Source organism: Leopardus geoffroyi, chromosome A3, assembly GCF_018350155.1.
Source record: "Leopardus geoffroyi isolate Oge1 chromosome A3, O.geoffroyi_Oge1_pat1.0, whole genome shotgun sequence".
NCBI lineage: Eukaryota > Metazoa > Chordata > Mammalia > Carnivora > Felidae > Leopardus > Leopardus geoffroyi.
Window position 1 is genome coordinate 4,338,896 of NC_059336.1, and position 15,424 is coordinate 4,354,319.

The following is a 15,424-nucleotide window of genomic DNA, read 5'->3' on the forward strand; positions in this document are numbered from 1 at the left end:
GTTAAGTTTATACATAAGTATTTTATTTTTTTGTTGTTGTTGCTGTTGTGAATGGGATTTCCTTCCTTCTTTTCTTTTCTTTGTTTGTTTCTTTCTTTTTCTTTTCTTTCTTTTTTGCCAAAGTAACATTTTTAATACCCAACTTTTTAAACATAAGGCAAAATAGTCTTAGGCAGGCAACCACTGCAAAATTTTTAAATGTCCATGGTGATTACACAGGTACGGATCACATGTAGTATTTAGTGTATGGTCAAGCTAATTAAAAAGAAGTCGAAAACAAAGTTAAAGTTAAGAAACAATACTGCTTTGAAAAGCTTCTGATGCTAATTTACTTCTGGACAGATAAGTGGGAAAAGCCATCAGTAGGAACCTATTTTAATTTTAGTCTCTATCCTTAAAATTGCCTAAAAGTTCTTAGAACACAGAAAAACTAAATTTGAATGCATTTGTAATAGCTTAACAATTTATGTGCCTTATATTAAGATCCTTTAATTGAATGTTTTGAAATCAATCATAATTCACTGCAATTATAAATTAGAAAAAGGAAGCATTTTTAAACGGCATGTTACTATGGCCTGGCCAAAAGTAATTATCGATTAGTAACAACACATACAACAGATTGAGAAACTAAATGCTCTGCTGTATACTTTTAAGTATTTTGTCAGACTTGAGAAATGTTTCTGTCAATCACATTCATTTCCCCACAAATGCAGTTCTTTTTTAAACAAGAAAACAGTTCTTTCTCTCCAGATTTTTGTGTTTATCAGTGCAAAGTGAAACAAAGCAATCTCAGTAGAAATGGCTTATTACAATGTTATTTTAGAAAGGCTTATGCTCCAAAATGTACTGAAAGATACCCAGTCCAAATCGTGAGAATCATCAACCTTGATGGCTTCTCTGCGGCCACCTTTGTCTCTCCCCGGCCTCCCAGGGGCTTGTCAAGAGAGGCCAGCCCCAGGGGCGCCTGGGTGGCTCAGTCGGTTAAGCAAGCGTCTGACTTCAGCTCAGGTCATGATCTCGCAGTCTATGAGTTCGAGCCCCGCGTCGAGCTCTGTGCCAGCAGCTCAGAGCCTGGAGCCCTGCTTTGGATTCTGCGTCTCCCTCTCTCTCTGCCCCTCCCCTGCTTGCGCACGCACGCTCTCTCTCTCTCTCTCTCTCTCTCTCTCTCTCAAAAATAAACATTAAAAAGAGAGAGAGGCCAGCCCCTCATTCATATCACTTGCAGAAGTTTCTCATCATGTCTTGTCAACTTGTTGAACATCTAGATTCTTTTTCTTTTTTTTTTCAACGTTTATTTATTTTTTTGGGACAGAGAGAGACAGAGCATGAACGGGGGAGGGGCAGAGAGAGGGAGACACAGAATCGGAAACAGGCTCCAGGCTCTGAGCCATCAGCCCGGAGCCTGACGCGGGGCTCGAACTCACGGACCGCGAGATCGTGACCTGGCTGAAGTCGGACGCTTAACCGACTGCGCCACCCAGGCGCCCCAACATCTAGATTCTTAAATAGCTTGTTTCATCTTTTTTCCCCCCCAACGCTTGTGTTCCTCTCTTCCGAGCAGCCTTTTTATGTTCATACTCCTTTTGATTTCCAGCGCAGAGAACGTCCTTAATTTGCTCCTCATCGACACTAGGAATGGGTTTCAGGAGATTCAGGAAAACGCCACCTGGTCTTCAACCAGCGTGCATTGTGGAAAGGCCGCCATTGAGGCGACTTCAGCGGTTTCCATCAAAAGTTCAGCTGACCCTTTGTTCCCCAGTCAGCCTCACTGCTTATCAGATCTCTCTTTGGTTTCTGCAACCTGAATGAAATTTCATCAGCCACTTTCTCTTGCAGATCATCCTCTGTGATCTCCTACCGGCCTTGATAGTTCATTTCTAGTCTGTCCCCCAGACTCTCTTTAACAGATTGTTTCTGTGTGAGATGACCTTGCCCATTTTCCTCTTCCTTTGACCCCCCCCCTTTTTTTGCCACCATGCATATATTCATCTACTTGTTTGTCTAATTCTTTTGTGTATGTTCTTGAGATTTCCTCTTAAGTTTCTTAGCAAGCAAGTAGTTGTAGGTCTCTGATTGTCTGCCTCTGCCAGTAGCAGTCTCCGTTCCCAAGATACCAAGTTCAGTGGCCACTGCATCTTGAGTCTATTCTTGTAGCACAGCACCCCCTGTGTTGTTAACCTTCTTTCCTCCAGGAACAGCTGGTTTCTGGCTTCTGAGGCCAAATTGAAAAGGCCTCTGGTGTGGGAGGAGAGTTAAAACATTTCTGTCGCTGGGGCGCCTGGGGGGCTCAGTTGGTTGAGCGACCGACTTCAGCTCAGGTCGTGATCTCGCGGTTTGTGGGTTCGGGCCCCGCGTCGGGCTCTGTGCTGACAGCTCGGAGCCTGGACCGGCTTCCGATTCTGTGTCTCCCTCTCTGCCCCTCCCTTTCTCATGCTCTGTCTCTCTCTCTCTCTCTCTCTGTCTCTGTCAAAAATAAATAAACGTTAAAAAAATTGACAAAAAAATTAACTTCCTCTTTGGATAGTTTGTTGTTCGTGTACAGAAACGTGACTAATTTTTATGTGCTGATTTTTAATTTTGCAAGTTTGCTGAATTCATTTATTCTAACAGTTTTTGTTTTTGAGTCTTTAGAGTTTTCCACATACGTGAATCCAGTCACCTGCAAACAGAGATACGTCTGCTTCTTCCTTTCCAATTGGAATGACTTTTACTTCTTTTTCTTGTCGAATTGTTCTGGCTACAATTTCCAGTACTATGTTGAACAGAAGTGGCAAGAGTTAGCATTCTTGCCTTGTCCTGGATCTTGGAGGACAAAGCTTTGAGTTTCCCCCCATTGATTATGGGATTAGCTGTGGACTTTTTTCATGTTGACCTTTACCGGGTTGAGGTGAGTTCTTCTGTACCTGTTTCGTTGAGTTTTTATCGTGAGTGGATATTGAACTTTGTCAAATGTTTTTCTGCATCAGTTGAGATGCTTACGTAACTTTTTATCCTTCGTTTTGTTAATGTATTGTATCACATTGATTGATTGGCATATATTGAATTATCTTTGCATCTTAAAGGGGTAAATCCCACTGGGTCATGGTGTATGATCCTTTTAACGTGCTGTTAAGTTTGGTTTGTTAGTATTTCACTGAGGATTTCTGCATCTGTGTTCATCAGAGATGTTGGCCTGTAGTTTTCTTTTCTTGTGGTATCTTTATCTGGCTTTGGTGTCGGGGTGATACTGGATTGATAAAATGAGTTTGTATGTCTTCCCTCTTTCTCTGTTATTTTGGAAGAGTTTAAGAAGAATTGGTATTAAATCTTCTTTGAATCTTTGGTAGAATTCACCCATGAAGCCATCTGGTCCTGGGCTTTTCTTTGTTGGGAGAGTTTTGATTACTGATACAGTCTCCTGCATTGTTATTGGTTTGTTCAGGCTTTCTGTTTCTTCTTACTCAGTTTTGGTAGGTTATATGTTTCTAAGAATTTATCTACTTCTGCATTATCCAGTTTGTTGGCATAGAATTGTTCATAATATTCCCTTATAACTCTTCTTTCTTTTTTTTTTTTTTTAATTTTTTAATGTTTGTTATTGAGAGACCAGAGAGAGAGACAGAGCATGGGAGGGACAGAGAGAGGGGGAGACACAGAATCCGAAGCAGGCTCCAGGCTGTCAGCACAGAGCCGGACGCGGGGCTCGAACTCACGAATCACGAGATCATGACCTGAGCCGAAGTCGGACGCTTAACCGACTGAGCCACCCAGGTGCCCCCATTTCTGATTTTTTAAATTTGAGTCTTTTCTCTTAAAAAAAAAAAAAAATATTTTTAAGCAATTTCTGCACCCAAGTTGGGACTCACACCCAGGACCTCGAGATCAAAAGTCACTTGCTCCACAGACTGAGCCAACCACATGCTCCCGAGTCTTCTCCCTTTTTTTCTTAGTCTGGCTAAGGGTTTGTTGCTTTTGTTTATCTTCTCAAAGAACCAACTTCTGGGGTTTCTTTCCTGTTGTTTTTATATTTGATATATGTCTGCCCATATCTTACTATTTCCTTTCTTTTGCTAGCTTTATGCTTAGTTTGTTTTCTCTAGTTCCTTGAGGTGTAAAGTTAGGTTGTTTATTTTCAGATCTTTCCTCTTGTTTAATGTAGGTGTTGATCACTATAAACGTCCCCCTTAGTACTCTGTTCGCTGCATCCCTTAGGTTTTGGTGTGTTGTATCTTCATTTTTGTCTGTCTCAAGGTACTTGTAAAATTCCCCTCGGGGTGCCTGGCTGGCTCAGTTGGTGGAGCACGTGACTCTTGATCTCAGGGTTGTGGGTTTGAGCTCCGTGTTGAGTGTAGAGGTTACTTAAAAAGAACATCTGGGCCACCTGACCTGGGCGGCTCAGTTGGCTAGGCGTCCAACTCCTGGTTCTGGTACAGGTCATGATCTCGCAGTTTCGTGGGTTTGGCCCCCCACATCGGGCTCTGTGCTGGCAGCGTGGAGCCTGCTCGGGGTTCTCTGTCTCCTCCTCTCTCTGTCCCTCCCCCACTTGCACTGTCTCTGTCTCTCCCAAAACAAATCAATAAACCTAAAAAAATTTTTTAAAACAAACAAGAAATAAAAATCTTAAAATTCCTTTTAATTTCCTCTTTGACCCCAAAGTCATTCAAGAATGTATTGTTTAGTTTCTACATATTTGAATTTTCTCATTTCTTACTTAGCGATTTCTAGTTTTATTTCATTTTGGATGGGAAAGACACTTAGAATAATTTTGGTCTTCTTAAATTTGTTAAGATTTGTTTTGTGACCTAACGTTGATTTATCCTGTTCCTGCTCAGAAGAAAGTTCTGTATATATCTGTTAGGTCCACTTGGTCGATAGTATTGTTCATGTCACCTGTTTATTGACTTCCTGTCTGGATGTTCTATCTATTGTTGAAAGACTACTGATTTTTCATGTTGATCTCATAAACCTGTTCTTTACTACATTCTTACTTTTTAGTAATTTTTCTGTGGATTTTTTTGGGGGACTCCTGATACTTACATCATTTGCAGTGAAAGATAAAAATAGAAGTTTTACTTCTTTCTTTCGAGTTCTCAAGCCTTTAATTGCTTTCTTTTGTCTAATTGAATTAGTGTGTATTTCCAATACAATGATAAATAGTATGGCAATATGGCATCCTTGTCTTTTTTGTTTCTTGTTCCCGACATTAGAGGTTCCTGCTTGTTCCTGCTTTTAGACGTTTCTCATTAAGTAACATGTTGGTTTGGGGAGAAAAAAATTTTATAGATATTTAATATGTCTATAGTAATTGGTTGCATAATCAATTAATATAAATAATATATTTAAGTATAATTAATATATTTATAATATTTAGTGTATTAATATGTAAAACATGTAGGAGATAAAGTATATTTTAGGTACTATATATGCACATATACGGTGTACTATGTATATTATACACAGATATGTTATATATATATATATATGTGTATATAGTATACATGTAGTCATTACATTAAGAAGGCACCCATTGATTACTGTTTTATTGGATTTCCAGAAATATAAATGGGTATTAAATTTTGGCACATATTCCTGTTCTGCTAATATTGAACCAACCTTGCATTTGTAGAATACATCTCCCCTAGGCATGATGTATTATTATTTTTTTTAAATTTTTTTATGTTTTGGGGCGCCTGGGTGGCGCAGTCGGTTAAGCGTCCGACTTCAGCCAGGTCACGATCTCGCGGTCCGTGAGTTCGAGCCCCGCATCGGGCTCTGGGCTGATGGCTCAGAGCCTGGAGCCTGTTTCCGATTCTGTGTCTCCCTCTCTCTCTGTCCCTCCCCCGTTCATGCTCTGTCTCTCTCTGTCCCAAAAATAAATAAAAAAACGTGGGAAAAAAAAATGTTTATTAAATTTTTTTACGTTTATTTATTTTTGATAGAGACAGAGCATAAGTGGGGGAGGGGCAGAGAGAGAAGGAGACACAGAATCCAAAGCAGGCTCCAGGCTCCGAGCTGTCAGCACAGAGCCTGACGTGGGGCTTGAACTCACAAACCATGAGATCGTGACCTGAGCCAAAGTCGGACGCCCAACCGACTGAGACGCCCAGGCGCCCCAGGATGTATTATTTTTTAAGTGTAATGCTGGATTCTGTTTGCTTCTATTTTAAGATTTTCACACTGATACCATAAGTGAGATTGGTCTATAATTTTATTTTCGGATGCAGTGTTTGGCATGTTTTAGAATCCATGTTATACTTGCTTTACAATAATAACTTTGAAATTTTCCTTTGGTTATACCCTGGAATAATTTAAGCAGCATTAGAATTATTTGATCGTTAACAGTTTCGTAGAATTCTCTGTGAAACGACCTGGGTCTGGTGCCTTCTTCCTTTCTCTCATTTCAAAGGATACATTTGTTAAGTATGCAGACTGAAATCTGCATGAATCATAGGTGTATAGCTCAATAAATTTTCTCACAGTTGTTTAATCAGCAGTTAGGTCTAGAATCAGATGCCCCCAAAGCCTCCCTCATGTTTCCTTCCACTCACTGCCTCCCCACTCCAGCAAGAGCCCCGAGCCTTCTTGTCATGATGCTTCACTAGGCTCTGTATTATGGTAACTGGTTTGCTTAGAATTTATTTATTTATTTATTTAGTCTCCCCTGGGGTCAGTTTTGAGACACAGTGTTTTTTCTGGACAACCATCTATTTCATCTAGGCTTTCAAACTGATTTCCATAGAATTCTACAAATTAATCTCTTATGATTTGAAAGTTTCTTCCTGTCTTCTTCCCCAATCCTTAAGAACTGCAGGAACTCGATATATCTTTCTAGATGTTCCTTCAAGGTCTGGGCCACAGAAAATTATCAATCGTGTGTGTGTGTGTGTGTGTGTGTGTGTGTGTGATATTGTTATTAAATATATATTTTTCTGTCTGCCCAGCTACCTAGCTACTTATCTAGCCATCTAACTATCTTGCTATCCAGGCATCTGTGTGTATTTCACATGGTGGAGAAAATGGAAGGGCAGCTACAAAGCATTTGCATTCTTGATAAAAGAGGGAGTTGGCTGCACTGTCTGTCCTTGTCCTCTCTGCCTTGGGCTAAGATGTGATACCGTCTTGTGAGCCTGAGAGAGAAGCCAAGAGAATCATGGAGGCCTCGGCCTGCCATTGATGAGCTGCTTAAATAACATCAGAAACCACCCTCAGAATTCTTCAGGATTCTTGCGAAGTGAGTTACAAGCCTCTTTTCATCTGTGCCACTCCAGGTCAGGGGTCTGTTATGTGCAGCCGGACACATTCTTAACCGATACAGAGGATAAATGGGACAAAAAACCAGAAAACTTGAGTTGTTCATAGTATATGAGTGTTTAATTAAGCACAGAAAGATTATCACAGAGACACCAAATCCCCTAACTCTAAAATAGGAACCTGGGTAGCAATCCCTCAAATTAAGTGCTTACTGCAGTGGCGTTTTTAGTGTAACTGTTGTTAAAAGCATAATTTGCATAAATTATTCAGAGTGTTTTAGATATCACTTTTCACAATTTTGTGCAGTGGGGTACAGATTGGGTACATCTTGTACAGATGATAGGACGCATCCTCAAAGGGTTTCGAAGAGATTAAAGGAGATAGTCCACAAAAAGGGCCTAGGACAGCACTTAATCCCATGGTAAAGTAACCCATAAGAATTAATTATAATGTGTGTTTTTTTTAGTTTTTTATTTATTTAAATAATCGCTACACCCAATGTGGGCTTGAACTCATGACCCCCAGGTCAAGAAATGCATGCTCCACCGACCGAGCCAGCCAGATGCCCCAATTATAATGCTTTAATAATCAATATCAATAAAAAATACTGATGTTAGCTACTCATATATGGATGGCTGGCCCCTTCTCATCTTTTGCATTCCCATAAGAAAAGTCACCTCCCTCGAGAGGCCCTCTCTGGCTATTCTACCTCAAGTGGAATCCCTCCGTAAATACTTCCCATTCCCCATTGCCCCAGTCTTGTCGTTAGCTCAGAGATGTTGTCACCATCTGGAATTCTTTTGATTATTTATTTAGTAAATGTATGCCTCCCCTGATAGAATAGAAACCCCACGAGAGCAAAACTCCCAGTGGCTGGCTGAGGTCCCACACGGGATCCCCATACATTTGTTGTATAAAGAGATGACCAGATGTCCAAGAAACCATTAGAAGAGAATGCCATTTGACATAGAAGGGTTTTGCAGTGGTGGTCATTTTGGGGGTGTGATTTTGCCCACATTTAAATAAAAATGAAGATGGATAAAGATTACGCTCGGGGCGCCTGGGTGGCTCAGTCGGTTGAGCATCCGACTTCGGCTCAAGTCGTGATCTTGCGGTTTGGGAGTTCGAGCCCCGCGTCGGGCTCTGTGCTGAAGGCTCAGAGCCTGGAGCCTGTTCGGGTTCTGTGTCTCCCTCTCTCTGCCCCTCCCCCATTCATGCTCTCTCTCTCTCTCTGTCTTAAAAATAAATAAAACATTAAAAAAATAATAAAAAAAAAGATTATGCTCAATTCTAGACCCTCCTCATATTAGGCCTTATTGGGGGCTTGGTGGTTTATTACTATGTTTTTATTTATTCTCTAAAAGGTCCGTAGTTATATGTAGTCTGTGTACCTTTGGAAAGTGGTATCTAAAACACCGTGAGTAACAAAAGTGATACCTAAAACATTGTGATTAACAAACTGTTACCTGTAGAAAAATAGGTTGTTCTGCATTCAAACAGAGATGTAAAATTCAGCTGAAATTTTAAAAACTAATGGCTACTTGTAATCGAAGATTTAAGTGAAATTCTTCATAATTATTTGGCTTTCTGAAGATCTTAGATTTTAGATTTTAAAGTAGCCCTCTACAAGTTATGTTTGGGGCCAGCTCAGAGGGAAAACAGAAATGGGAATGTTTTAAGTAGAAGGAGTGAGTCCTGAGGAATAGAAGGAACCCTCAGACACATTTGAGTGACCGACAGTGGCCCCACAGCAAACCTCTGAACTGGTGGGAGGGCAGGAGTATGTCCAACGCCACTCTCTGAGGGAACAGGACCCCCTCCCTGCGCCATCACCAACCCATCTGTCCCATGACCACCTGACTGGCTCTGGAATCCAGGAGAGCCCTGCAGGATTTCCCTTTGGGGTCACAAGTCATGGACTCCTGACAGCTGGCATCCTGGAAAGAACAAAGGAGACCTTTCCCTCTTTTTTCTGTATCTTCTAGAAGGACAGTATGGTGTGGTAGTCAAGCAGTGGGGTTTGGCTACCTGAGTTTGAAGCCCATTTTCCCTGTTTACTAGCCATGTTTCTCGTAGCAAGGTGCTTTGGCCTCTCTAGGCCTCTGTTGACTCCTTGGTAAAATGGTGGCGATGGCCAAAACAAGCTCATTGGGCAGTGGTTGGCACATAACAGGTACTGGATAATTGTGGCTTTTATGGCCCTCCCTCTGGAGGTCATTATAAAGTGTCTGCCAGTGTGGACCAGCGAGGGGGGTAGGGTTCTGGGGTATCATGTTCTTGGTGTAACTGCTCTATGGCCTGAGGATTTGTTTGCTAATTTTGATGGATCTGTGGCTAGTGTTACGGTAATCTTATGTGGATTATTCAGAGAAGGTTCTGGGATTTCTACGGAGGGGGCATACAGGCAGCCATTTTGGAAGAGTCGGTCATCTTGGTGGGATGTGGTCTTGATGGCTGGTACACAGGTTTTAGTTATGTATTTGGAGTACTTTGGAGGATGATGGGGATTGGTGGGCTGGTCTTTGGCCATATTTGCATAATCTCTTACGTAGATTGCTGTTAATTTGGGGGAGTGTGTATTAATTTGGGGGTGCTTTTGAGGGTTGTTTTGCGATGAAATCTGCATAGCATACACACAGTTTTTATGTGGATGGAATATTACATAGGAAGCTTTCGAAGGGTTTATGGAAATAGGTTATTTGCTACTTTCTCTGCCCTCCTTGGGGCTTACATTTTGCTCACTTCTGATGAGCTATGTATGCTAGAGGATTAATTTGGTTCGGATTAACTTTACCTGGAAAATAAGTGGCGTTTTGGTCTGATTTACAGAATCAACTCACTATTTCATTTGACCAGTTTCAGAGGGTGCGGTGGTTGGTGGTGCACTTCCTCCCGCTGCTCCAGGAAGCAGTGCCGGGGGGACCACAAGCCTAAGGGATGAGCCCGGGGATGAAGATCACGGGGGCTCCAGTGGACCCCAGCTTCAAGCCACGGTTCATTACAGCTTTAATGAGTTCCATGTGGGGCCTATGAAGGCTGACCACCGCCACCCCCAACAATGCAACTTTGTCGTGCATTAGGAGACTCCCCATTTTTCCTGATGTTAATTGTGTCTTCTTGTTTAAACTGTATGTTCGCATACTTTGCATTTCTACGACTGTTGATTAGCTTTTAAGAGGATTGTGCTTATTAGGGAAATCAACTCTTTGTTAGAGATCTTCACCCAGTCTCCACCCCCTTCATATTTTGTTTCATGTGATCTTCGTATCGTATAGTCCACCCCACCCCCGTGGCTTTTGGATATTAGGTCATGCTTAGGCCTTCTACAAACCAGTATTTTAACTGTAAAAATAATCCTTTTTCAAGTACTTGTTTGTATTTAATCATATGATTGAGCCACATAAAATTCCCTGGTGTATGGAACAAGGTAGGGATCCAGCTTAAGTTTCCCCCCAAATGTTTAACCATTTGTTTCAAAACCGTTTCTTTCTATTCGATGGCTCCCGTTCCATCGTGCCCCCAGCTTCGAGGGATAACCGACAGAATCGTTAAGATATGTAAAGTGCACGACGGGGTGATTGGCTCCGGGCCCACGTCGCACACCGTCTCACGAGTAACCCCACCTTCCCTCGTGCATTGGCAACACTGACTTCCTCCCATTTCCCCCCACATAACCGAGTCCATATCCTCCAGCTAGCCGGGAGCCCCAGACCTGACACCCATTTGGGGGAGACTCCAGGTCCAGCAGGCACACTGTGAAGACATGTACAAGGGAGGCTGATCGAACGGAGAAGGCGGCCGTCGATGGTCAATGCCGAATTCTTTACACGGGCTAATGGTTTTGTGTGGGGCCCGGGCTTGGGTCCAGGGCAGGGGTGGACTTTGTCTGCAAATTGTTTTCAGAAACCCACGTTAGGTTAACGACTTCTGATACGTGGTTAAGACCACGAACGAGGGGGCTTTTGCTCGAAACCGTAAATAACTGGCAGGACTCCCATCCTTTTGCTCACATTTAATTTTTATTTTGATTTTTTTTAATGCTGCACAAGACAATATTTATTTCATTTATTTCATTTATTTCTTTTATTTCATTTATTTCTTTTATTTCATTATTTCTGTTTGCTGCTGTTATTTTATTTACTGAAAGAGAGAGGGAACTTTTGTGGCCTTTGTTTTTTTTTCTTTTTCTCTGTAGGCCGCCTTAAGCTTTCTAAATTTGGAATATTTAAGCAAGCTGAAGGGAAGAGGGGGTTTCGCAAAATCACTTGGGGGGAAAAGGAAAGGCTGCGTTGTTAATCATGCCCTATGGTGGGTGATCAACTGCGTGTACAATTACGTTTCACTCTTCATTAATTGTGCTTAAGGCTTGACTTAAATTTGGGTGTTCCCTTCTTAGAGCAGCTCGTACTGACGAAGGTGCATGCGCTGAATGATGTCACGGCAGTCGTTGAACACGCGGCGGATGTTCTCGGTGTCCACGGCGCAAGTGAAGTGGGGATAGCAGTAGTGACGCCCGTCTCCACTGGCAGTGCTGATTCTCTGTGGCACAAACACAAGACGACACAGTCAGACCACACCGTCCCCACCGTCGCCCGCGGGGCACCTACCACAGACTATCGACCGGCTACCGAGGTTCCGCTCAAGTTCACACCGGTCCTTGGTGAAACAAAAGGGAACTGAAGAGGTCAGTCCCCACATTTAAGTCCGTCAATTCACACCGCTGAGAAAAAGAACAAGAGAGAACCAGAGAAGGGTCTCTACTCACCAGAAATTCGTCGCGGATGAAGTACTTGGCCCGGGTCACGCGTGGGTCCTCTCCGGGCTCGGGAGTAGCTACGAAGAACAGAAAAATCAGGGTAAGGTCATTCAGCGAGCAGAGCCAGAGAGCTGGCATCACCGGGGCCCCTTCATTTCTCTCTCCGTAGGCAAATAGGCAGAAAGAAGCTTCTCTTGCTTCCCTACAAGCTCCCTTAGAGTCTGGGGGCGGGGACGCAGAGAGGCTTCCTTTCTTCTAGAGGTTGTTCATTGAGGGGACTCTTAAACTCCACTGGCATGAAAACACTCCGGGAACGGACACGTCCGGCATATTCAGGAGCGTACAGGCCCCGTGAACCCGAGAAGGGCCCGGCCCTCGGCAGGAGGTCGTACGTACCATCCTCGGGAGTAGTGTAGCGAGCAAATTCTGGAAAGTAGTCCTCAATTTTCGATTTTCCAGCGAGGACTTTCTCAGCAAGCAGGTCTTGCTTGTTGAGGAACAGGATCACGGAGATGGTGCGCAGCCATCTGGCAGAGAGGGTGCAGGTTTAGGGTCCAGGAAAAGGACGCACTAAGGGGTTGACGCGCTTGCACGGGGCCTGGAGATCGGGGACAGGACCCCGGGGTGAGAGACCTGGGAGAAGCCGGGGGGGGGGGGGGCGGGGCACCACACACCTGTTGTTCCAGATGCTCTTGAAGAGGTTCAGAGCCTCCTGCAGGCGGTTGGTCTGATTGTCCTCCCGAATGACCATGTTGTAGCTGCTGCTGGCCACCACGAAGATAATGGCAGTCACATCTGCGGCCCAAGAAAGCAGAAGCAGTGTGGGTTAGAGGCGAGAATGACCTTTGAACAGTCAAGAGAGCGGAGTGTCCCCAGAGCAGAGCTCCTCGCGGCCTGCGTACCGTTGAAGCACTGGATCCATTTGCGGCGCTCGTCACGCTGGCCACCCACGTCGAACATGCTGCGGGAGACAGAGGACACCCGGTCACCCCACAGGGCTGACACCGTCCCGCCACTCTGCTGCTGGCGGGACAGAAGGAAACGCGTCCGTTCTGAGAAGGGGATCGTTCACTTACTGGAAGTTGACTTTGTCCACCTGGAACTTGGTCTCAAAGATTCCAGAAGTCAGGACGCGGCAGCGAAGCAGATCCTAAAAACAAAACCCGGGTCAGTGGATCTCACCGAATCCAACTGGAATATTAACAACCGCCCACTGGGCGCAGAGATCCTGACGAGCTTGGAAAGGGGGCTCCAAGTCCTCTGATTCTGAGAACTCTGCATACCTGGTCACTGGGCACGTAGTCAGCCTGCTTGATGACATCGATCTTGTCCAGGAAGCTGGGAGGAAAAGACAGACACACCGGGGTGTTCCAAGAGCTCATGCCGCATTTGCCCGCAATTCCCGCCTCGCTGTACAGTTAGTTGAGCTCAATGGAAACGACGGTGTCGTAGTTAGGCGCAGGAAGTCACTGGGGGCTTTGTCGTTCACGCTTAGGCCTCGATGCCTATGAGGGGTTAGCGCAGGCAGCGTTTAAGGTCAACCTATCTGGCTGGTAGATCTAGGAACCGGGAAAATGGGCTCTCGCTGGGGGGGGGGGGGGCCCGGCCTACAGGGAGAGCACGGGACGAGAGCAGGGCTGGCTCCGGTCTCAGTTCTGCGCCCGGCAACCGGCAGAGGGCCCGAAATCAGGCCTATCTGAGCTTGTGCCGTTGATAAGGACTAAAAATTTAAAAATTTCAAGTTATCTGGCCTTGACTAAAATGACAAGTAATTCAAAAACTGTATGCTGCCCCACTTCATTCCACTTTTTTTGGGTAAAGAGTAAAATGGCACACTTAAAAGCAGCAAGGATTTTCCCCTCCAGGGACTCATGAAAATGAGATTGTTTGAATTACTCAGAATGGGTATCCCTTCCTCCTACTTTTTAAGAATCTCGCTTATTAAAAGAGAACAAAGGAGGCGGACACAAAGGGCCCCTTTCTGCCCTAACCACACCGAACAGGAAATAAGCACACAGTGCCCTTCCGTTCTGTTGGGTCCATGAAATACAACACTCCAGATAGGGGACTTTGCGTTTTTCAGAAACCTCACAGCCATCCAGGTTATGGATCTTCCCGTGGCAAGGGTCCTGCACAGAAGAGGGGCTCAGAGCCCCAGAGCCCATCATGCACGCTAAGGAGGCTCTCTGTGAGGAGCAGGCAGTGGCCATGACTTTCTTCCCAAAGCAAGGATGGTCCTGCCCGTGTTGCTTCACTGGGCACACCATTAGGAAAACTAACTTTGGAAAGATTGGGGTCATTTAATTAATATGGAAAATTAAGTTTAAAACCAGGGGTTATTTTTTTGGGGGGGGGGGGGAGAGGGAAGGGGGCTTGGAATTTGTTTTAAAAGTGGGCTAATCAGAAAAGAAAATCCCCGAGACAGAAAAATCTACTTAACAAAATTCTGTAAGTTTTTTTCCCCCCCTTCCTTTTTACCACTTGAGAGTTAGTCTGGCTTAGAGGATATACTAACTTGCCCAATCAGTCCTACATTAGAGCACCAGTCCAGAAATAGCTCCCCAGCCGCCCTGGCCTCCAGCACGTTGCCATGGCAACAGAACCACAGTTCTATAAATAGATCATCAGCACCAAATCTTGTGAGAGAGACATCTGGAGCCGGGCCAGCCAAACCCCAGCTCAACAAATAAAAATAGGCAGCTTAAGAAATAGTCAAGGTACCCGGATGGCAACCTGAACATAAAGGCAGTTCAACCAGAAACATGCTGGTCAGTGTGCACAGAGGTCTGTTCCAATCATCCCGCCAGGGAAGACATTTTAAAAGTTTTAAGCCGTGTTCATTCCACAACCCCCCCCCCCCCCCCCCAGTTTCCTTAAAACTTTCCATAAACGGTGCAAATGTTGCCATTTTCTGATAAACTTGCAGGGGCAGTTTAAAGTTGCTTTAAAAGAAAACTTTTAAATGGTGTGAAATAAAAACAAAACAAAACAAAAAAATGCTGGCTAAATGACTGTTAATGAAACTGTCACACCCTCCCCCTTCCAGAACACTGAAAGCTGGGAGGGTTAAACCCTCCTAATCTTGTACCTGTACTTCTGACTTGGATCCAAAATACAAAACGCAAACAATTCCAGGATTTCCATTTGTTTTGAGTTACTATAATTAGCACTTCCAGCTTTCAGTTCAAACTTTTGAGAAAATCAGGGACTTTGTTGAAGAAGTGGTAGGGGGTTGGGGTCACAGGGACTGGCCAAGATGGACTGTTTTTCTGTCCTTGAGAAAATACACAGATATGCCTGCATACCCAGCCATGAAACAGCCCTCTATGTGACAAGTGGAAATAATCCACTGTGCACTTCCTATGGGAAGGCGGGACCAGGGCAAGATAAATTGATCGGTTTCACAGACCCTACCGAATGCCTCTGTGATTTGCAGAT

At 44.1% G+C, this 15,424-nt stretch overlaps 1 protein-coding gene and 1 pseudogene across 8 annotated transcripts in view; both read right to left on the minus strand.

Moving 5' to 3' along the window:
* Positions 1 to 1,181: 1,181 nt before the first annotated feature.
* Positions 1,182 to 3,899, minus strand: LOC123579783 (annotated as a pseudogene).
* Positions 3,900 to 11,358: 7,459 nt separating this feature from the next.
* LOC123579932 (guanine nucleotide-binding protein G(s) subunit alpha) overlaps positions 11,359 to 15,424 on the minus strand; it is a 55,042-nt gene continuing 50,976 nt past the window's right edge. For all 8 annotated transcript variants that reach the window (XM_045444096.1, XM_045444094.1, XM_045444093.1 and 5 more), the window contains 7 exons: positions 13,270 to 13,324; positions 13,063 to 13,136; positions 12,889 to 12,947; positions 12,661 to 12,781; positions 12,383 to 12,513; positions 11,996 to 12,063; positions 11,359 to 11,769 (listed from right to left, as the gene is read on the minus strand). In XM_045444096.1, coding sequence (XP_045300052.1) covers positions 11,623 to 11,769; positions 11,996 to 12,063; positions 12,383 to 12,513; positions 12,661 to 12,781; positions 12,889 to 12,947; positions 13,063 to 13,136; positions 13,270 to 13,324 — 655 coding nt within the window. In that variant the 3' untranslated portion in view covers positions 11,359 to 11,622. The remainder of the gene's footprint in view (positions 11,770 to 11,995; positions 12,064 to 12,382; positions 12,514 to 12,660; positions 12,782 to 12,888; positions 12,948 to 13,062; positions 13,137 to 13,269; positions 13,325 to 15,424) is intronic.